The 23,233-nt window shown below is 42.8% G+C and overlaps 2 protein-coding genes across 30 annotated transcripts in view; one reads left to right on the top strand and one right to left on the bottom strand.

The window, feature by feature from the left end:
- Positions 1–1,497: 1,497 nt before the first annotated feature.
- LYRM1 (LYR motif containing 1) lies at positions 1,498–23,233 on the bottom strand. 10 transcript variants are annotated; one of them, XM_019430382.2, is made up of 4 exons: positions 23,119–23,233; positions 8,077–8,236; positions 3,666–3,758; positions 1,498–2,538 (listed from the first exon to the last, which is right to left on the bottom strand). In XM_019430382.2, exons 2-4 carry the CDS (start codon positions 8,233–8,235, stop codon positions 2,422–2,424), a joined length of 369 nt encoding a protein of 122 aa, XP_019285927.1. In that variant the 5' UTR covers position 8,236; positions 23,119–23,233; the 3' UTR covers positions 1,498–2,421. The 10 variants fall into 10 exon arrangements, with proteins under 10 accessions (XP_019285927.1, XP_053750436.1, XP_019285914.2 ...); XM_053894461.1 differs by lacking the exon at positions 23,119–23,233 and adding an exon at positions 22,593–22,699; XM_019430369.2 differs by lacking the exon at positions 23,119–23,233 and adding an exon at positions 22,221–22,383 and having other exon boundaries at positions 8,077–8,225.
- The window catches only part of DCUN1D3 (defective in cullin neddylation 1 domain containing 3), a 39,263-nt gene continuing 38,310 nt past the window's right edge, over positions 22,281–23,233 (top strand). For 15 of the 20 annotated variants that reach the window (XR_008419353.1, XM_053894447.1, XM_053894458.1 and 12 more), the window contains exon 1: positions 22,764–22,923. The gene's annotated coding sequence lies outside the window, so the exon portion shown is untranslated. Of the gene's footprint in view, positions 22,393–22,747; positions 22,924–23,127; positions 23,224–23,233 lie in introns of those variants that run through there. The other 5 variants (XM_019430363.2, XM_053894457.1, XM_019430353.2 and 2 more) reach the window with 4 other exon arrangements.

Below are 23,233 nucleotides of genomic sequence, written 5' to 3'. Positions count from 1 at the left end.
GAGAGCTGAAACTGCATTATCATTCCAAGTAAGATTGTTGGTCATGTGAGATGGAAAGATGGTCAGGATCCCAACTGCCTGAATCTTGGACTGGTTAGGTTAAGTTGTATTGTAAGTTTTAAGGCAGTGAGGGGGTGGCTAAGAGAACAATTGGATTTTAATTAGTTGTCTAACTCCCAGATTCAGCAACAAAAAAGCTGAAGGAGGCAGGGACTGACTGTTTCATTCCTCAGGGGTCAAGGGACAGAATGTTTCTGTATGACGGATTAAATTTTTGTAATTTAAAAAATTTCCTCCACTTTGAAAAGAAAGAGTGCCCTAAATTTGAGGTCATTTTCTACTGGGGCCAATGGGGTATATTTAATGTTTCCCCCTGGGAAAGAGCTGTATGTTCTTTCAGAAATCCTGGTGAGTTAGAGGCTGGAGTCTTGGGGCAGAGATGGCCAGAGATCAGTTTGGTGAGAAGCTGCAGTTCCTGCCAATAAATAGTGCAGCAGATGACATCAGACAAACATTGTCACCAAGCTAGTCATTTCTCTTTAATGTGTTGGGTAAAGAATTTTCAGTCCTTGTCAGTATTGGAAGAAAATTTCATTGAAAGAGGGGATGTAGGGAAGATAGGTTTGGCCTTTAGAAGAACGAAGATGGAGATTTTATAGTCTTGGAGAGAAAATGGGAGAAATAAAAGCTATTATAAACACTGTTCATATGAAAGTTTTGGTAGTAAATTGGTAATTATGTTACTGTGTAATAGGACATGCACCTTTGCAAAGGAGGCTAGTCATATAAAATTCACAGTTAGGTAAGATTCCTGGCACATAGAAGATACTCAGGAGGCTAGCTAGCAATTAGATCAACTTCCATTTTGGAAGAGGCTGGGTGGGAAGGTTGGTTTCTTCACTCAACAGAGTTAAAGACAAAAACTGCACAGTCAAAATCACCTTGAGTTACTTAGAAAAGGACGAGGACAGAGATAGGCAAGTCACGTCTCACTTGGTCCAGCAGAGCCAGTTTTTCCACCAATTTGAGAACAGATCACTGTTTCAATGGTTGACCCCCAGATGAAGTACTTGACTTGATTTCACAGGCCCTATGTTGCATGACAAAATGTGTAAACACTAGAACCACCTCTGAACAGGGAGATGCTTCCACAATGAGACCAGATAGAAGGAGAGTTACTGATGGAACAGCAGATGTCTCCCAGTTGAAGTCAAGCTGGGGTTTATGTGGCAACCATGTTAAATATGCATTTGCTATTACTACAGTGATATATTTGTTCTCCACATCATTGCCAAACTCTGCGATACTTACCCTCAGCATTAAAGTGTATGCTTCTGCTCACAGGAGCAGGCTTTGAGATTGAAATATAATGCTTACTTTGAATTAGAGGAGCTGTGTGACAAGAGAATCCTAAATCTAGGTATGGGCTGGAAGTTACCATATGCTACTTCTGAGGGTCTCAGAGCCATTTTGGAAAAGAATACAGAGAGACCAAAATCGATAAAAATTTGTTTTTATTGGTGATGCTCATTGTCTTTGGAGGTCAGAAGGAATGTTAACAAGGTGTGTGTGACTTGCCATGGGATTCCACACATGCAGGAGTATAAATCCTTTGTGTTTTGAGTTCTCTTTGTGCCATTGCTGTTTAGACATAATTTGAAAACCAGCTTGGCCCTTGTACTTCCTAATTATGTTAAGATAAAATATTCATAATGAATGCAGTATGAGTTTCAAGTAAGCCTTTCAAATCCTAAGTGGATCCTAAGTAATCACAGGCTTTAAGATAAAGTAAACATACGCATTTACCTAAGACAAGTATTTTTACGTATGTATATGTCAGGGGCAGGGTGTCATGTAAAATTTCCATGAAAAACCACGATAAATCCAATGATGCACTTTTTAAGGGTAGTTTATCTGGAAACTGGGATGGTCAAAAGACAGCAAAACATATACAAAGAAGCCCACTTTTAAGCAAACCTTTGTTTTTTAAGCAAAAATTCGGGAGAAAGAAGCCAAAAAATATTCTGAAGGCAGTGTAGAGTTTTATGGTAGCTATGAAGACTTTCAGCAGCTGGCTGATTTCTTCCTATCAGCTGACATGACTGGCAAATGACATTTCCATGAAAATCTTTGTCATCCTTATCTTCCTTCTATAGGCCTTGGCCTTGTTTCCAAAGATGCTTCAGTGAGGGTATATAAGGTCCATGACCTCTAGGGTTAGTGTCATCCACTTTAGGCGACAAGACCCTGATGAAGTGTCAGGATGAGTGAGCACAGATCTTGGGGTGAATACCAATATTTTGGAGGTTTTTAAGAAGATATTTAAATTTTTACCCCTAATCGAAGAGAAGGGTTTCATCATCTGGTTTACATTCAAGATCTAGTCGGCTCATCATTCTGAGAAATAAATTTTCTTCTGGGTTAGGAAATCTCATCATGAGACTTGAGATATACTGGTTTGGAAAGTTTCCTCAGTTTTTCCTGGCTTCGAAGTCCCCGGCCTCGTAGTGGGGTGAGGCCCATTGGAGGCAGATGAATCTGAATAGGAAGAATAAGAATAATGATAATATTAAGAATTATAATCACCAGAGCAGCTTATTCATTGAGGATTTACTAAGTACCGTGCTTCCTGCTAAGCACTAAATCTACGCTGACTCATTAATCCTTAAAATCCTTACACACATTAATCCTTACAATAATCTCATAAGGAATTAGATAATATTTATAGATGAGACAATGGAGGCTCAGAAGTTAAATAACTTGCTCAATCTTATATACACATTAAGTGGTAGAGCCAAGATTTGCATTCCAGATCGCATTCCAGAGCTTGTGCTCTTCTTTGTCATACTGCCTGCATGGAAGGAACAATGACCACAGATCACATGGTGAGATGAGAATCCAAAGAAGGCGAGAAAAAAAGTTTGGGTAGACAAAGCTATTCTGCGCAGAGTGGAAAACTGGGAGTAATCTAAATGCCTACTAAAGAGCTGCTGGGTAAATTATGGTATATTCTTGTAACAGGATCCAGTGGCAACCATTTAAAAAGATGGGAGGCAGAGATGGCCAGGACAGATGACATAAACTAAGCAGCAAACAGTATGTCCAGGATCCCATGTACTTTAAGAAAACGTAGGTACACGAATATAGAAAAAAAGACGAGATATTACCAAACTATTAGGTTGAGCCAATACCAGGTAAAATTGCTGTTTTTGTATTATAGGTTAAGAGTAAAATATTGGCAGTTTCATATAGTGCAACCGAACAGTTACAGTGGTTACTTCCACAGGGTGAGAATTTTGGACCATTTTCACTTTCTACCTCATGCACTCTTTTAATGATATTAACAACAAACCTTACTTTTATTATAAGGAAAATAAAAATACTTCCATAAAAAAGGTGAAAGTCAAAAAGAGAAAGCTATCTAAATATGGGCTAGCTTTCCCTTCTATATGTGGGAAAGTTGTATGAGTAGGAGAAATCAGGCATTCATTGACATTTTAGCTTGTTGTGATGGGTTGGCGGCATGCAAGGATAGCTTACTTCCAACATGCCTCCCACACAAGCTCTAGACTGCTCGACAAACACTGGCCCTCTTGGTACACGTTCTTGGAAATAACTGGGTTGGTGAGGAGAAGTACCCGCCACATGTTAACTGTCACACTTACTGGCCGTGGATAAGGAATCTGGTAATGCAGTCCAATTTCAATCCTTGCTGTGCATTCATCTATACACTGTTTAATCAGGTCTGTGTCTGTGAGCTATTAAAAGAGGAAAACAGGTGAGGTTCTTAGCATCTTTCTAATGCTCCTTATGTAGAGGTGTACATCTTCTTCAACTTTCTCAGCTCACCAGCCTGTAAATTCAATGCTGATACTTTGAAAAATCAAAAGCAATTTAGTATAAAATTTACTGTGGATTAAACTTTTAAAAAATTATGGCAACAGGTAATACCTGCACACAGTAAAACATTATTCAAATAACACAAAAGGATATAATATAAAAACAAAGTCTCCTTTTTACCCCTCTCACAGTTCCCCCTTCTCAAGGACCACAATTATTGGCAGTGTTTGTCCTCCCAGGGATATTCTATGTAGATAAAAGCATACGTGTATATATATACTTTTTTTTTCCTTAAACACAATAGCTCTCTTTGTTCTGAACTTTGCTTTTTCCCCTAACAACGTGTAGCTCCTTTTATATTTACACAGAGAGCTGCCCATTCTTTTCTTTTTTTTTTAATGTTTATTTTTGAGAGAGAGAGAGAGAAAGAGAGAGAGAGAGAGAGACAGAGCATGGGCAGGGGAGGGGCAGACAGAGAGGGAGACATGGAATCCAAAGTAGGCTCCAGGCTCCGAGCTGTCAGCACAGTGCTCGACGCGGGGCTCGAACCCAAGAACCATGAGATCACGACCTGAGCCAAAGTCGGACGCTTAACTGACTGAGCCACCCAGGCGCCCCAGAGAGCTGCCCATTCTTTCTAAGAGCTGCACAAAATTCAAACATAAGGCCGTGTTATAATTTAATCAGTCTTTTCCTGATGGATATTTAGGTTATTTCCAGTTTTTTTCCATTATAAACAATTCTGTTATGGATCCCACTAAAGTTGTTTTTGGCTTACAGGCAAATATATCTAAAAGATAAATTCCTAGAGAACTGCTGGGTTAAAGGGTGTATGTTCATGCATGTTTAATTCTTTCAGATATTCCCTCTAGATTCAAATTACCCTCTAAGAGTGTACCAATTTATAGTCCCACCAACACCCTGATGAGAATGCTTCTCCACTTCCTCTCCATGTGGATCAAACTTGAACCCAACTGTTTCAGCAAGTGCTGTCCAGAAACCCCCCAAGTAAGATATTGGAGAATGATCCACTTCTTATTTTGAACTGTAAACTGCCTTGTTCACTGGTAAGGGGAAGAAATGGCTTTTGAAATTCCCAAATAGTCAAATTGTGGTAGTCCAGTTTCAAGTAAAGGGATGACAAATTCATTCTAAAAAACAGAACACCAGGTAGAAGGGGAGAAACCCTTACATTTCAAGGATGGAAAATGAGTCAACATGTGGCTCTGCTAAGAGTTTGCAAGTGGGCCTCAAAGCAGAGCTGGGATTGCACCAGTCCCAGATGACACCCACAGTGACGTCTGGGCCAGCAAGGCTTGGAAATTCCAAGGGCGTGCCTATTCTATGGCACCTTTTGGAGCAGAGAAGAGTTCTAGGAACTGCAGTGCACAGAACTACAGCTGGGTCCCCTGGGGCAGAGGGTCTGCTTTCTGACCTCTGCTTCTCAGAAGCTGTTGCTCTGATGTCCACATTGGGAATAGATTTCCATGTTCCCATTTGCCCATTAGGATTCAGAGCAATTCATGAGATACCTCTGAATTATTATTAAAATCTCACAGCAAGTGAAGTTCTAAGAAACGACTTAAGTCTGCGTAAGGGACTGGGGAGAAAGAAGCCCGTCATAAAGATACGTATGGTTAAGGGGGCTGAGGGCTCCTGGGACTGCAGCTGTCCATTTGAACAAATCTGGGTTAGAGCTCTCCAAATTTGGTCATTCATTGGCTGCCTTCATGATTCTGCTATATCCACACACCATTTATACTAACATTAAGCTTTCTCTTTAAATGTACTGTCTTCTAAGCATAATATTTGGGGCGTTATCTGATATGCTATTTTCTAACACATGGCAAAATACGTATCTTAAAAACCCATGTACCTTCTCCCCAGACACAACAAAATAATCTTATTTATGTCACATCACTGGCACATACACTTCCCTCTGACTCACACCACACTGGGCCAGCCCAAGCTGAGGCAAAGGAAGGATTGATTACTGCCATAACTGAAAACCCTAAGGGCCTTGATCAGTCCTCACATGAGTGAGCCTGAAAAGGTTTACTGGGCACATCCTGCTATGATATCTCTCCAACACCGGGCTAGACACTGTGAGGCCATGATTCTTGCCTTCAACTATCAAGGTTATTACCTGGGCAGAACAACTCTGATGCATAAAGCTACAGAAAAGGCATGGAGGCATGTAATCAACAGGGCAGTGACTGCTGCAGACTGCTCTAGAGGAGTTCAGAATAGGTCACTGTCACAGGATTGAGTGAAGGCTCATGAATTTAGTGACAACCACAAGGCAGGTCCCATGGGATATATAAGAAAGTATAAGACATTGTCTCTTTGCTCGAGGAAGTGGCAGTCTGGTTGGGGAGACCACACCAACATAAATGAAACAAACAAGGAATGTGACCAACTATATAGGGACAGGCATAGGTTATAGTGGTCTCCCAACTTTTTGATTATTTACTGCTTTCAGTAAAAATTTCTGAGCCCATAGCTCCTACACATGTACTCATACTGATTTATAAAATATATTAATAAGTGCATTAAATACATCAAAAACCTTATAAGTATACACCAAATACACATTTTAATTTTTTTTTATTTTTTAAAGTTTATTTTTTTAGTAATCTCTACACATAGTGTGGGGCTCAAACTCACAACCCCGAGATCAAGAGTCACATGCTCTCCCAGCTGAGCCAGCAAGGCACCCCATGAACAGACATTTTTAAAGGATGCAATAAAAAATAAAGAGAAATAGCACTTGCAGTATTTTATTTCCATTTCTCAGAGAACTGTTTAAGGACTTCATTGGGCATATACATTGTGATGTGTGGCATGGAAAAGTTTGGAGAAGCTGGAGGAAGGCTGGAAAGGCAGAAGCTTCATGAGCAGGTTGGTTTTATGAAGCAGACAGGATTCAGATTCTGAGATGGGGAAGATAGTGTTGTTTGGGAGGGTTTCTTTGTAGTGCTTACCCCAATTGTAATTTTTTTAATTTCTAACCATCTAACTCTGAAACATCTTTGAGGGATCCTGTCTTGGTTTTGCTCATTTTATGTCCTCAACATCTAGTCCAATGTTTGGCACATGGTGGGCACTCAAATACTTGCTGAATGAAAGAATGAGAGCAGAGAGTTGCAGAGTGGTGATGGGAGCTATGGCAGAAATAGGCAAGCTGGAGAGGGGAGGCATCCTGGTGGAAAGAGGTGTTCTGCTTTGGATCGTTACACTTGGTGTAAGGCCCTTCAGGAGGCTGGTGAGGGGCTGAGGCTGGGTTTTCAGATGTGGGAGCTGAAACCATAAAGTGGTTGCACAGTCTCTGGGCCTCAGTGCAGAGGGCTGACTTTCAGAGGATCCTTACAGCTGGCAGGAGGGTGTGTGGCAGGAGGGTGTGTCCAAAAGGACACAGAGACAGGGGTCAGAGAGGAAAAGTAAAGAGAGTGGATTGTCAGGAAGTGTCATGAGGGGAACAGTGACAGCACTGACTTCATGAGATCAGTGAGAAGGAGGCAAGAAAAGTAAGAAGCTGAAAGCCTCTTTCCATGCTTAGTGCCAGGCAGTCTTTGTAAGGAGCTAAGAGCCAATGCTTTATAGTCTGTGGGATGGGTCACATCAAGCCTCTTACAAATGGTTTTTGACTCCCTGATGTCTAGGTGTGCAGTTCCGTTACACTACTTAATGGAGGCACTTTCTTACCCAATTCTGTGGTCTCAAAGGGCAAACTCACTCTGCTAGCCAAAGAGGCTTGAGTTCAGAGTGAAGTTGTGAAGGGAACCCTGTGTCTTTATCCTATTCTCTTTCTTCTGAATGGGTTTATACTTAGAGGCCTTGAATAGTTTATGAGTTGAAGAAAAAAAAAAAAGTTTAACTGTGCACCTCCTGTGGGAGGGGCCGGGAACAGGCACAGTGATTGCGAACTGCTCCTCCCCTGAAAACCCTCACTGGCCTGGCTCCTGTCACCTGGCTCATGGGGTCTTACGAGGACGAGGACGCTAAGACACTGACAGGCTGGACTGAGACCTGAAACAAATGACGAGAGGAACCCAGGCTGGGCTCTGCTTCCCAGTAGTTGGGCAAGCTAGCTGGGCCGTGCCTCTGAACCCTTCCTGCCCCACACTCTGCCACTGTGACCTGTGCTGCTCAGTCCTCTCAATTTTAGGACGAAAAAGAACAAGTATCACAAGAAACTGCCCTCCTCCTTACAGTTTCCAATTGGGGCCTACTTACATTTTTGTTTTTCTGGAACAGCGTTCTGGCTTCATTTAATATGTACTGTTTTTCTTTAATGGTGTCTTCCATCTGCCCTGATGCCGCCTGCCATTTCCTCACAAGCCTGAAAATTCTGCGGTAGAGGCCAAGAACTTCTTGTCGTGTTGCTGTTGTCATCCTCAGACCCACCAAAATAGAAGAGGGGAAATTTGCATGAAAATTCAATTTGACAGTAGGCAGCTAGGCAGATGTACATTTTTTTTAATCAAGCTTTTTAATTAGTCTGGAAATAATTGCTCTTTCTCAACAGATCTGTTTGGTAGCATTGCCAGAATGTGCTATAGGAACACCAGATCTCTCTCAGCCGTGCTGGTATATCCCCCCCATGGTTCAGAGTTCATGTTTGCTATGATGGCCATTTTTACAAACATGGCAAACCAAATTCAAATTTACTATACTTTAAAGCAGTAAATTCTTTACCAGAATATCTTGGGAATGATGCTTTTAGTGTGTATTTTTATAAGATTGCAGTACTTACCAGAGTGCCTGGAAAAGGCACATTTTGAATAACTAATTTTTTTTAAGTTTATTTATTCTAAGAGTGCGCATGTGCAAGCATGAGCAGAAAAGGGGAAAAGATAGAGGGAGAGAGAATCCCAAGCACGCTCTGTCTTGACAGCATGGAGCCTGACGTGGGGCTAAAACCCATAAACTGCGAGATCATGACCTGAGCCGAAATCAAGAGTCAGATGCTCAACCGAGCCACCCAGGTGCCTCCAAATAACTAAAATTTCTAGTTAAGTAACTTGAGTTTAATGCAGGGATCTCAAATTCAAGCACATCCAGGGTCTGGCAGGTAACAAAATGAGGGAACCTGGCTAGGTAGAGACAATGGCCAGGAGAGGACATCCCCCCGCCCCCCCAAAAGGGACAGTTGCTACTCAGGATCAGGCAGCTACTGCCATGGAGAAATGAGGGCCTAGGAATGCCAGATTTCCTGATAGTTTATCAGTAGGTAGCAATCCATATTTTTTAAATGTGAAATCTCAAGACACTAATTCATTCTTTTCGAAAGTGTGAGTATCATGAAAGCCAAACACATTGAGTCTGCAGGCTCAATTCTACCCAGAGGCTGGCAGGTTGCAACCTCTCTTTTAGTTCATCATAACCTTGTTGAAAATATTTCTCAAAATTGTTGGTCTGCTTCCTTGTCCATGTGAGAACCATACAGTAAGTATAATGGAAGATCTTGCTGATGATGACTAAAGAGCTTGTGGCCTCTTTGGGTTTTTACTCTGAAACATCAGTTTTAATTTCAGGAAACTTGGCTAAGTGAGTCCCAACCTAAGTATATTCCCAAAGCTAAATGCATTCATTCATTCATTCATTCATTCATTCATTGAGAGAGAGAGAGAGAGAGAGAGAGTGGGAGGGGCAGAGACAGAGATACAGAATCTGAAGGAGGCTCCAGGCTCTGAGCTGTCAGCACAGAGCCCAACGTGACCCATGGACCATGAGATAATGACCTGAGCTGAAGTCAGATGTCTGACCAACTGAGGCATCCAGACACCCCATATGCATTAAAAAAAATTAAATTCCTGTCATTTTTATTTTTATTATGAAATATTTCAGATATACAAAAAGATATAGAGAATATAATTAAACAGCCATATATTCACAATGGATCTTAAATAAATTATATATATATACCCCTACTGTATCACTTCCAGTCAAATTTCCCTTCCTCAGTACTAGAAGGAACCACTGTCCTGAACTTGTTATTAATCTTCTCACACATATCTTTACACTTAACATTCTATAGTATTGCTTAGCAAGTTTACAAACCTTATACAGCTGACCCTTGAACAATATGGGGCATAGGAGCACTGACCTCCACGTAGTCAAAAATCTACAATAACTTTTGACTCCCCAAAACTTTACTAATAGCCTACTGTTGACATGAAGCCTTACTGAGAACATAAGCAGTCAATGAACACATATGTATGTATATGTATCATATACTATATTCTTACAATGAAATATGCTAGAGAAAGGAAAATGTTAAGAAAATCATGAGGAAAAGAAAATACATTTATAGTACTGTTCTGTATTTGCAAAAGAAATCTGTGTCTAAGTGGACCTGCATAATTCAAACCCATGTTGTTTAAGGGTCAACTCTCTATGTAAAAGGTATTATGTCCTTCTGCAACTTGCTTTTTTTGCTCATGTTGGTATGATTCACCGATGTTGTTACATGTAACCCTAGCTCATATATTCTCAATACTGCAATTCAGTCCCAGTATATTGTCTCTTCTCCTGCTAATGTTCTAATGATGGGACATTAGGTGTTTTCCTTTTTCTTTCTCTTTTTACTTATGCAAAAACTTCAGACTATGTCTTTACTATTTACTACTATATCTAAAATAAATTCAGGGAAGACAGAAAAATGAAGTCTCAAAACTAGAGGATTCTGATTAGTCACATTTTAGAGAATGAATATATCGTACTGTCTTTAACAAAAGGGTAGGCTGGGAAGACGAGAACACATCTGGTGAGTAGCAGGGCCAGGCACTGGAACACCTCATGAGTACTGGGCTTTCCTCAAACAGGCTCATCAGGATGGGGAAGTAGGCTGCTCACTGCCCTTTGGGAAGAGGACCCATTTCCAACTCAAGGTGGAGGTGTAACATACGGAGACTGTATGCTTTAGGGTGGTCCTGAGCTCCTGAGGACTTGGGCAGCTAAATGCAGATGGGAGCTGGGAAGAGCGAGTTCATCTAGAAGTTCTACGTACCTGCAAGGAATTTACCTTAGAATTTCTTTTGAATAGGATTGCCTCCCTGCCCCCTGACCCTGGTGACCTTTCTTAAGCAATGAGTAATGAACCAAGGCTTAATCACTTGCTGAAAAGGTTGAAAGCACTGCTTCACCCAATTCAAAGTTAAGATGAAAGTTATAATCAACACCAATTCTGATGTCCATGGATACCTCACAGAAAAAAATGCTTAGAAGAAATTCATAAAAACCAGGAGAGAACATCATTCTTTGTGGCTAATCGTAATAAAAACCCATGAGATGATGACTTTTCCTGGTAAGGAAACAGGTTTCTGAGTTTCTGGTTCTCCCTAAAACTCCATGGTTTCATATGAAAATACGTGAGTCAGTTCCTGTGAGGGGCATAGAGTCTGTAACTACGATTAATGATTGCTTCACTTCCTTAACAGATGAAACGTCTCTGACTGCATGACACTTGAGGAAAGTGACGGAGGTATGGCATATTAAAGCAGTAGCAACCTTCTCCAAAGCCTTTGTTTTTTTTCTACTATTCGAAAAAGCCACAACTTCAAACTGTAACTGGTCATATACCATAATGGGATACACAAGCCCTGCAATTAGGGTACTCAAGGTCATAGGCAGTACCAACAATCAGTACTTAATAGGTCTATTTTCAAAACACTTTAATTAACATATACAGTGTTTTGAAAACTAATCCTGAAAGGGAGATTGATATCTCCCTCTCCACCATCAGGTGACCCAGAAAACCCAAGTCTGAAAGATTTCCGGAGAAGGGTCTAAAGCTGTATTCTCCATTGTGCACTATTAGCAAGTCTAGCTTAACGCTTCCCAATCTTCAGAGAATAGGCAAGAAAAGAAAAATGCCTCCTTTGTTGTTTTCTTACTGGATTTCTTTCGGTTCTTTGAGGGAATCACATTTTTCTTACTGTAGGTAGGGGTATACACGCATGCTGTTCCCTCTTTCTAGAAGGCTCTTTCCTGACCCTCTTTTACCTGACCAACCCCTACTCATCCTTCAATTCCCAGTGAAAACCTGGACACCTCAGAGAATCCTTCTCCCTCCTGTCACCACATGCACTGGGTCAGGTCTGTTGAACCTTCCCATGGATTCTTGAATTTCTTCTTTGTGGTACTTACCACTCAAGTAATTATGGTTTGTTAGTGCCTGTCTTCTCCCAATTGATCCTTACGTTTATGGGGACAGTTACGACATCCATCTTATTTACTGCTCAATTCTTGGCACCTACCCAGGTCTGTAATTGGTGTTCCACAAATGCTGAATAAATAAAAATATCTCATGATACAGAAAGCTTGGGATTCTAGAAACAAAACTGACCATATAAAATTTTTTTTTTCCAAGCTCTTTCCCCTTTGGTTTATATTTTTGTCTTTGTTCCTAGGGAGCAACCTGTTTAGAAAAAGTGCTTTTTCCCTAAGAGTGTTCCTTCCTATGGATTCAATGACTTGAAACCAACATTTATTCCTCCGGAACTACCAATGATTTCTCACTACTGATGCAAGGCTGAGATGGCTCTTTTCTTTACTAGTTTCATGGGTTGATCCAATGTAATGAGGTCTTCTGGGATTTTCCCACAGGCAACATGAGAAATATCAAATTATTTAGAGGACCACATTTTTAAAAAAGATTTTAAGTAATCTCTACACTCAACATGGGGATCGAACTCACAACCTTGAGATCAAAAGGTGCAGGCTCCACTGACTGAGCCAGCCAGGTGCTCCTAGAGGACAACTGAACCAGTCTCACTCAACTGGCCATGAAATCTACTCTTACAGAATTTTTAAAGTTTTATAACTTTGACTATGAGATTGACATTTGGTCAAACTGTTTCACTTTACTTCCTTAACCCCAAAGCCCCAGAATGAGGAAAGGTAAGAGATATGAAGTGTTCCTGGGAGGAAACGTGACTAGAAACTGGCCTTTTCTTCTTCTTCTTTTAATGTTTATTTATTTTGAAAGAGAGACAGAGAGAGAGAGAGAGAGAGAGAGAGAGAGAGCGAGCGCACGTGAGCAGGGGAGGGGCAGAGAGGGAGAGGGACTCCCAGACTCCATGCTGTCAGCAGAGATCCTGACACCAGGCTCGATCTTACCAACCTGATCTCACTATCATGACTTCAGCCAAAATCAAGAGCTGGACGTTTAACCAACTGAGCCACCCAGGTGCCTCGAAATTGGCCGTTTCTTAAAATCGTACCCCATATATACATAGTACCAAGAAAAAATTCACAACTAAGCATCTTCCAAGTGAAGGCTGGGCCACTAAGAAAAGGCTGATAAATGTTGCTGCTAGTGTGGTTTGGTCTCTGGTCACAGTTGGGAGAAGTTTTCCCGACAGCAGGTGTCCCAAAGATTGGTTGGGGAGGTTATTTTTTGGATGTACAAGTATTTTATAATGTACTATAATAGCCTATCAAACTCATAATTTAATAGCATGATTTTGATTTCACAGCAATAATATAGAGCTTCTTTGAGATGAACGTATTATAAAAGTTTTTTTTAATGTTTATTTTGAGGGAGTGAGCATGCACAAGCAGGGGAGGGGCAACGAGAGATGGGAAGAGAGAAGGGGGGAGAGGGAGAGACAGAGACAGAGAGAGAGAATCTCAAGCAGATTTGGTGCTTCACCACAGAGCTTGATGTGGGGCTCCAGCTCCTGAACCGTGAGATCATGACCTGAGCTGAAATCAAGAGTCAGACACTTAACCAATTGAGCCACCCAGGTGCCCCTGTATTAGAAAAGTTTTTAAAGCTGGCCTAAAATATGGGTAATAATAGTAAAAATTGTGATGCAGAGTGTGAAATACACAAGTTTTAAAGCTACAGCTCTAAGGCACCCTGCAGGGTCATGCCTTGGTGTTTATTCTATCATCCACTTACAATGCTTGCTTTCTGCTAGTTATCACACCCCACCTACTAGATACCTATTTGCTCCCAAGTTTTTCTGCGGCCCCCTTTTCTCTGCTTCTCTCCTAAGTCAGCTATTGATATTTTGCTATTTCATTGTGTCTTTTTCTTCACAGTCTCTGAATTCCTGCAGGGCTCAGACTGTTTTGCACATTAGAGTAATTATAATAATACTACACTTTGCTCTGTACTAACTGTGCTAGAGGCTTTGCTAGGTGCTTTATGTATGTTAACTCCCCAAATCACAATTCTATAAGGTAGGTAACTACCATTACCCCTTTACAAAGCAGAAACCTGATGCAAAGAGAGGTTAAGTAACTTGCCCAAAGTCACATCAGCTATATTAAGAGGTAAGGCTGGAGGCACCTCTCTGGCTCAGTCACCAGAGACTCATCTCAGGGCTGTGAGTCAAGCCTCAAGTTGGTTGTAGACCTCACTTAAAAACAAAACAAAACAAAACAAAAAAACGGGGCATCTGGGTGGCTCAGTCGATTGGCATCCGACTTCAGCTCAGGTCATGATCTCATGGATTGTGAGTTCAAGCCCCATGTGAGGCTCTATGCTGAAAGCTCAGAGCCTGGAGCCTGCCTCAGATTCTGTGTCTCCCCTCTCTCTCTGCCCCTCACACACTCTCACTCTGTCTTTCAAAAATAAATAAACATAAAAAAAAAAAAAAAAAAAAAAAGAGGTGAGGCCAGGATTCAAACCCAGACCCAGACAGTCTGGAGTCCAGCCCAAATGTTTAATCACTAAATAGGATGCTCAATCTCAGTAAATGTGGTTGAATGTCTGTTAACTGCTTTAAAGAGCTTGGCTAGTTTGTAACAAAGGGAACTCAATTTTATTCCCTTCCCACAAACAGCAAAAAACCATTGTTTTGCACCTTGATATGAATAACCTTTTAATAAGGTTTTCCATATGCCATCTGCCCTTGCCTTTTTTTTTACATTTATTTATTTTGAGAGAGAGAGACTGTGAGCAGGGGAAGGGCAGGGAAAAGGAGGAGAGAGAATCCTAAGCAGTCAGTGCGGAGCCCAACTCGGTTCGAATTCATGACCTGAGCAGAAATCAAGAAATGGACACTTAACTGACTGAGCCACCCAGGCACACCGCCCCCCGCTCCTGACTTTTTTAAAAAGTTTACTTACTTATTTTGAGAGAGTAAGAGTGTACATGAGTGACTGGGGGAAGGGCAACTGCCCTTCCTTAATAATTGTGTTGCACATCAACACCTTAGATGCTGTGCACCTGGCAGGACTGGGCTGCTCTTCCATTCGCTATGGCAACTCTGTTCCATCACTCCAAAAGGAGTGGACATCATAGAAGACTCACCAGGGCTCATTACAGTGCTACCACTCTGCAGGCCTTACTGGTCCCTCCCAAGCATCTATCCTTTCAGTACCCACTGGGACCACACACAGGAGATTCTAGGGATACACAACCTTGATAAACAAGCAGCCTTAGTCCCTGCCTTCCTGAAGCTTACATTCTAGTGGCCAAGTAGATGACATACAAGAAAAACAATTTCTGATGGTGGTATGTGCTCTCTAGGAATGAAACAGTAATAGGATTCAAATGAACAGAGGCAGGGTTATTTTATTTTGGGTAGTTAGTGCCATTTGAGTCCTGAATGACATGGAGGAGCCTGAGCCTATTCAAGGGAAGAGTTAAGGGAAGGGTGGTTCAGGAAGAGGGTGGCAACCAACAAAGGCTAAGAGGTGGTAAACAAGTCAATGTTAATGCAGCAAGAACCTGTGGGGAAGGTGGGGTCACAGATGAGCAGAAATCTAGGACGGGTTTGGAGCGTAGGCCCTGGAAATGAGTTCAGCTTGTAATCTAAGAACAAAACAAAAGGAAGACATTGGCTGATTTTAAGCAAGCTGGAGTATCATGGTCTAATTTGCATTTATTCTATCCTTTAAAAAAATTTTAACGTTTTATTTTTTGAGACAGAGAGTGAGCAGAGGAGGGGCAGAGAGAGAGGGAGACACAGAATCCAAAGCAGGCTCCAGGCTCTGAGGGGTCAGCACAGACCCCCATGCAGGGCTCAAACCCATAAACACAAGATTATGACCTGAGCTGAAGTTAGATGCTCAACTGACTGAGCCACCCAGATGCCCTTAATTTACATCTTTTAAAATGTGCTGGATTTGGGGGCACCTAGGTGGCTCAGTCAGTTGAGCATCCAACTCTTAGTTTCATCTCAGGTCATGATCTCAAGGTTTGTGAGATTGAGCCCAATGTCAGGCTCCACAGCCTGATCCACAGTGTGGAGCCTGCTTGGTATTTGCTCTCCCTTTTCTCTCCGCTCCTCCCCTGCTTGTACTTGTGCTTGCTCTCTCTCTCTCTCAAAACAAACAAACAAACACTAAAAAAAAATGTGCTGGATTTCAAATTGTATCTTGCACATGGTGAAAAAAGTTTTGCCTAATGCCACCTAATTGACAGGAGATTTGGGATTAAGAGCCAATAAACCTAGATGATTATTTCCCTGACCAAGAGTTTTCCCATTTTTATTTTGGAGTCAGTAATGGGGCAGTAATTAATCTCCTAAAACCAAACAAAACACACCACCTACTCACTCTTCTACTCCGTGATGAGTGGAAATAGTGAAAGGTCTGGGTAGGTTCCAAGAACCCACTCTATACAGCACGTGTAGACACACGGCATGTTTAGGTTTGGCTTTTCAGGATGTCTGCGTGAAGATATGCTAGTATTAGGGGATTTATCCACTTCACCCTTTCCCCCACCTTTGGAAAGACCATCACAGCATGAACACTGAGGAGTTTAAGAGCAGAGATGAAAATTCCTTCTCCAGATGAAATTTATAGAAGTATGACTCTGGTCTCAGGAATGTCAAAATTCCCAGTGTTGGACTCTCATGAGGCTTTGCCTTCTACTTAAGAAAAAGTGTTGCAGTATAAACAAGGGACAGAAAAGGCAATGGGAATTAACTGACTTTCCAGCCCCAGGCAGAAGGAAAGACTCTTGCCATTCTTTCAGTATCTGCTCCTGGGTGGAATTTTTCTTTTTCTCATCATAACTAATGAATGTAATAGAGTTAAATTTCTCTCCCAAGTACTTTATGATTGGGTGGGTGGTGGAGATTATGAAACTCACCCAAATGAAATCACTGTCTCGTGTGTTCATTGTGCACCCATGCTGGCCGGTCCCGGTCCTGCTGCCCAATCTCCTTAGATCTGGCACCCCTTCTTTTTGCCAAATGAAGGTCCAAATTCACACAACTGAAATATTCTTTCTTTGCCTAGCTGTTGATTCTCATTCTTGGATTTCCATTACTTTTCATAGGGTGCCATCTTCATGCTGAAACAGGTTCAGTGACTCTGCTATGTGTACTCCAGGCACCTCCAGCACACTTGTATCATAAGTTCATCCTATTCTAGTGTAATTTTCTGGCTGGCTTACCTTTCTTCTTCCACTGTGTGTGTTTTGGGGAGGGAGAAAGAAGGTTGGGAGTATGCCTCATTCATCACACTCGTAAGACTGGGCACAAAGTTGGAGCTTGAAATATATTTGTTAGAAGAATAATACATTTACACACGAAGAATAGTCACCAGTAATGTCCATTCTCATTCTGAAACACACACAGTGGTTATGTGGGCCAGGTTTCCCAAGTGAAGACCCTAGAACATTTAAAAATACTAATTAACCCTCACAATGATGTTTTCAAGAGTGGTGCTGTGGGTGTCAGGTTTGGGGAGGAGGCCTTATCAGTTCCATCCTTACAGTTATAATAATGTAACCCATACTCTTAAGTTCTTTAAAAGCCAGTAAGTGTTGGTCCACTGGAATGAAATGATTTACTATGTTTTCATGAAGCTTAGAACCAAACAGATAGAAAAAATATGGCTCGGACACATTTTCTCTTGGGAAAAAAAAAATCCTTCTTGGGAATAAGATCTATTGCAACCAAATGATCGGGGATCAAAACCAACCTCCAAAATTGTTATTTGGAACAAGCAAACAGATTTTCTTGCCCAGGAAAGCAGAGGACAGAATGATTGTCTTGGTTTTAGGCATTCAAAGTTTTTCCACATATGTAAGGAACAGAAGATAAAATGCAACTATTGAACAAATGGGTTCTGGAATGGTCAAAAGTGGGTTTCAATCCTGACTTCACCACATTGGTCAAGTCTTCCTGAGCCTCAGTTTCTGAAAAAGTGAAATGGGGTAACAATAGAACCCTCTTCAAAGAGTTGGGGTAAGGATTACTCATGAGATAATCCATGTAAATCACTTAGCATTGGGAGCTAACAAAGGCAAATGTTACCTAAATAGGAGGAAATAAAGGAGGAACAATGACGCCTCTTTTATCTATGCTAAGCTTTGTCTGCAGAGGTGGGAAAAGAAGCGTGTTGCCTGTTGGCAAATTTATTGCTTTGTGATACTGATGGATTTTCCTAAAGCTGTTTCCCTCTGATCATTAATAATCCCTGTACAGTAAAGGGCTATTGTTCTTCAGTATGAGCAAATAACCCAGTCAGATGCACTGCTTATCTTCAGACCACAGCACATACTTCTTACTGGAAATATAATGCAGGTGCCAACACTGAAGGCATGACCAGACTTCCTATTTTTCTTCCTTTATCTCTTACTCCTTGCTTATCCTTTGGCTTGTTTTTCTCCTACATCTCTTATATTTCCTAGTTTCTGGTGTACACCCATATCCTATACCATATCATCCTTACCCAAATCGAATAACCTTCAAGTTATGCTGTGCCCCACACATCACTGCCCTCTATCCCCCACTCCTCTCAATTAACAGACAGGCAGACACACACACCCCACAGACTTGTTTCCTGTCCTGGATTCAGTTTTTGGTTACTAGAATCCAAAAAGGGAAGTGTAATGCCACACACTGTTCTGCAAATCTCAGGATATGCTTGTGTGGTGTACTTAATCATACCACAGCTATTCTCTGAAACAGCATCTTTTTACACAGAAAGTGACAATATGGTGTGTCAGAGATAGGAGGCAGGGAGTGGAAGGTAGATCGTGTTTTCATTTTACTTAAAGGAATAGAATTAGGTTAGGCCCTGTAATATGGGAAATCTCCAGAACACAGGGAAAAACCAAAAATACTGATGTCTGAAAGGCTTCTAAATTATCCAAAACAAAATCATATGAGGCAAGTATGCTCATTCTAAATATACCAGCATAGGAGCATACACAAGATTATACTTGTAAGGGGGAACTCCAATTAGGCTTTTGTAACCAAGAGAGATACAGCTCTTTTTCCCCTCAGACAAATTCTAAATGGAAACCAAGTTTCTGCCCTTCAATTCAAAAGAAATGGAAGTATTTGTTTCCTTATCAGCATATTTTAAGAGACAAAAGTAAGGGTCAGCCAGAGGGGGTAAGAACCAGTTAGCAGAAGTAGGATGAGGTGTTAGATGTGTGTGGGTGTGTGTGTGTGTGTGCTGGAAATAGATGAAAACTAGGTCAATGCTAAAAATCAACCCCAGTCATTCATTCATAACTACCCAGAATTTCACCCCTTCATAGGAACTAGGAAAGTCAGAACAAGAAACACTTAAGTTTAAATTAGCATTTAAATCCTCCTTTGTGATAATTTCCTAGGGAAATGGATTAGGAAACTGACAAAAGGGCTTTGGTTATAACATTAGATACAGCTGGAGTTTTCTAGCACCTGACCCTTGATCCAACCATCTGATGAATAACCTCACGTTGAGTAGTGGTCCCTGCCTTCACAACAGTTTCCAAATACCCTCCACCTATAAAGTAACTACCAAATGAGCAACTTTTCTCATCTGCAGAGGCAACAGAGCTCCTTACTAAACAAAATCCCTTGACAGCAGAAGCAATGACTGTCCATCCTTATGTGTGTGGAACTATTTGCACCCAGAATACCTTCAAGCTCCTGCAGTTCAGTACTGACCCACAGAATGTATTTCCTTTTTACTTTATTTATTTGTTTATTTATTTAGAGCATGAACAGGGAAGAGTGGCAGAGGGAATTAGAATCTTAAGCAGGCTCTGTGCTCAGCGCTGAGCCTGACCCAGGGCTCAATTCCACGACCCTGAGATCATGACCTGAGCCAAAATCAAGAGTTGGATGCTCATCCAACTGAGCTATCCGGGCACCCCCACAGAACGTATTTCAATGATGGAAATATTCTATAACTGTGATGTCCAGCAGGGTAGCTAGCCCCTGGCCACATGAAATATGGTTACTGCATCTGAGACACTGGCATTTAAAAGTGTATTTAAGTACCTACATGTAAAAAATAAATAGCAACATGTAGCCAGTGGCTACTGGGGAACAGCACAGTTCAAGACCAAGAACTGCAAATCAAATGCCCACAAGGGTCAGGCAGACAGCTGAAAAGAGAGGAGGCCTTTGGCACTGAGCCACATACAAAGGGGGGGGGGCGGTGGCGGGGAGAAGCTTTATTGGCTCCAGGTGTGTTGCCAGATTCTTTTTTCAATGAAGCTGAAAATCTGGATTTTGAGGTCTAATTTTTAAATGTTGGCAAGTCAATTTTAAAAAGAATTTAAATTTAAATCATTTTGGGGGCTGAATGATATGTTTGTAGGCAATAGCTGTATTTCCATTTGCAATCTCTAATTTAGGCCAACCCCTTCAGCTCAAAGAAAAAGACCTTCTCCAATGAATGCCACTGCTGATCAGTAGCACATCCAAGATTGAAACCCAGGCCTTCTGATACTTCTGACATTCTTTCTAGATTTTATGAGATTAACCATATCTAGATTGTGGCTGGCAGTGGCAGCATCAGCGGGACAAAAGCCCCTTTGTCAGAGCTGCTGAAGTCCATGACTGATACCTTATGAATACAGTATTCCTACCTATATAACCACATATTGGGCCCTTTGGGCAAAGCTCTATACTAGAAGCAAGACACAAAGAAGAAATAGCCCACAGGGGAGTCAGACATAACAATTAACAAGCAAAGTCAGGCTTGCTGTAATGGACACAAATCACCTGCACACAAGTCCAAAAGCAATGACAGCTGGGGGAGGAAGGGAAGGAAGAGATTTGAGCCAGGGCTTAGAGGATGAATAGAAGCTGGCTGGTGGGTGAATGAGTCTCACGGATTATGAGAGTGAGTCTCACTATTGGAGGATATTAAGGGATCCTGCTTTTATCTCTGAGGCCTTATCTGTGTCAAGTCTCCTTTGCTGGCTTCTGTTCTTCTCCAGGGAATCTCTGAATGTCTCTAAAAACTCCTGTGTATTTTCTCTGGGACTTTTCCCCTGACTTGTATATCTAACTTCTCCGACATCTTCACCTGGATGGTTAGTAGACTTATCGAACCTAGTATATTCAAGAGAACTTAGGATATTCCGTTCCAAACAGTTTCCCCTTAGTAGTCCTCCTTGGTTCCTCTTCCTCCCATACACTTCACACCCAATCAGGCATTAAGTCTTGCAAACTCTACTTCCAAAATGCATTCTGAATTTAATGATCTGCATTTCCACTGACAATACTTCTTGGCCTACTGTAACAGGGTCCTAACAGTTCAGACAACTTCTACCCTTCTCTGTCTAGCAACCAAGTGATTTTTTTTTAAATGTAAATCAGGTCAGGTCACTCCCCTTCTCAACACCCTCAGGTAACACAACAGCCAAACCCTTACCTTGGGCTAAAATGCTGTGCTTGTTCAGGCCCTGCCATTTCTCCATCAAAGACCACTTTGGCCCTTGTTTTTTCTGCTCCAGCAACCTGGCTTTCTCGCCGTTTCCTTCCTCAGAACCCTGTCCGTTGGCTCTTTTCTCCACCTAGACAGTCCATTCCCTAGCTTCTTTCTTTTCTCAAATCTCTGTGAAACCCAGCCTTCTCTGAAGAGCTCTACCCCATTTTAGAGTGGCCCTCCCCCCATCTTCTACCACTTCATCCGGTACTATTGTCTTACTTGCGGATATCTTCCTTCCTGATTTACATTTTAACTTTAACTTTACATTTTAACTTTCTTCCGGACTCGACGTCACCGAGCAAGGCCTCCGTTCTCGCTCTCATTTGTAAATCGAGGCAATAAGAAGCTAGTTCTCACTATCCTAGAAAGTCTCCGTAGCTTGTACGGGCCCTCGTTTGGGTCAACCTTCCCCAGCTTGACGCCTCTCGCCCCAGAATAGCCCCTGTTAATCTCCTATTTATATTCGGGGATCCAAGCGATTCAGCAAAGTTTGAGATGGGCCCCAAATCGGCATCTCAGAGTCTCCAAATCAGGCCTTCCCTTCCTGGCCTTCGGGCCACTTCCCAAGGCAAGTTCTCGAGGCCAGGGGCGACGACATCGAGCCGCCCTCGCGAGGCAGGGGTCACACAAGCACGTCTCCTAGCAACGTCGCACCCCCGCCCCCACCCCACCCCTGCCCCTGGGGAGCCAACCCCTTCCCCCAGTCTCCCGCGCCAGGAGTCAGCGTCTCCATCCCCTACACTCACTTTGCGTCAGTCCTGCCTTCCCCCACCCACAGAAGCGCCGCAGCCTACCGCGGGCTAGGAGGAGGCGGCGCCAGGAGCCTAGCTGAGCCGCGGGCGACGGAGGTCGGGCAGGTCCGGTAGGCCAGGCCGGACCAAACCACCGGGAGGACCTCTGTGGGAGCATTAGTTCCAGGTCGGGAGTAGCCACGAGTCTCCCTTACACTTCATACTGTAGCCCATATTCCGCCGTATACAAACAATATAGCCAACTTCATCCTCTCCCTAGTTTCTCTTTACCCCTTCCGCTATCGTTCCCCCCCACTCTAGTCAAAAAAATGGTCCAGTCCAGCACCTCCTAGCCCTCCCTCCTCGTCGCTAGGTCTTTGCCCTTACTTGGCTACAGCTTCGTGCGTCTTTGCGTACGTCGTGACGCAATCTTCCACCCGTTCCTCCCCGCCCCTCTTCAATTCTCCCTCCTGGAGTCGGCGGCCTGCGGGGTTACCGGAAGTGATGATGCAGGAGGCGATGGAGGGGGCGGGGTTTGGGGGCGGCTGCCGCCGGTGGGCCGCAGATGAAGAGGAGGCGGCGGCAGTGGTGGAAGAAGAGGCGGCGGCGGCGCGGGTAGGGAGCCTGGAAACGCGAGCGGGGATGGTAGGTGGTTTGGACCCGCCGGGCCGCCGTCGTTTCCAGAAAGGGTTTGACTGGAGGAACCTCTGGAGCAGCTGTGAGTTTGGGGGGGGGCTTTTGAGGAAAAGGGGGGAGCATTGAGAGATGAAGGGGCGGGGGTTGGGTACCTTCGAGAAAAGGGGGTGGAAGGGGAGGAGTGGAAATCAGCGCCTTGTCTGGACTGGTCCCTTTGGAGGAAGAGGCTGTGAGGGGAGCCTGTGGCGTGTCAGCCGCAGGGCTCAAGAAAACTTACCTACGGTCCCTGCCTCCCCACCGCCAGCACCCCTCAACCTAGGCCTGGGGATCTGGGGGCTGGAGCTGCCCTGGAGAGGGTGCAGACTCTGGTTCTATGCCCCGGGTAAGCGCCG

This window comes from Panthera pardus, unplaced genomic scaffold (assembly GCF_024362965.1).
Source record: "Panthera pardus isolate Hobbes unplaced genomic scaffold, ASM2436296v1 HiC_scaffold_5, whole genome shotgun sequence".
NCBI classification, from domain to species: Eukaryota; Metazoa; Chordata; class Mammalia; order Carnivora; family Felidae; genus Panthera; species Panthera pardus.
Note: the sequence above shows the minus strand (reverse complement) of the source record. Positions and strands in the feature narration are given on the sequence as shown.

Bases quoted from the DNA above. Each gene is read 5' to 3' on its own strand.
- LYRM1 (XM_019430369.2), bottom strand. From the start codon at position 22,383: ATGCTCCCACAGAGGTCCTCCCGGTGGTTTGGTCCGGCCTGGCCTACC. The intron at 8,226-22,220 runs GTGAGTGTAGGG...GGATGACAACAG, and splicing joins GAAGGCAGGACTGACGCAAA to CAACACGACAAGAAGTTCTT. The intron at 2,539-3,665 runs GTAAGTGTGACA...CTTCCTATTCAG, and splicing joins AGATTCCTTATCCACGGCCA to ATTCATCTGCCTCCAATGGG.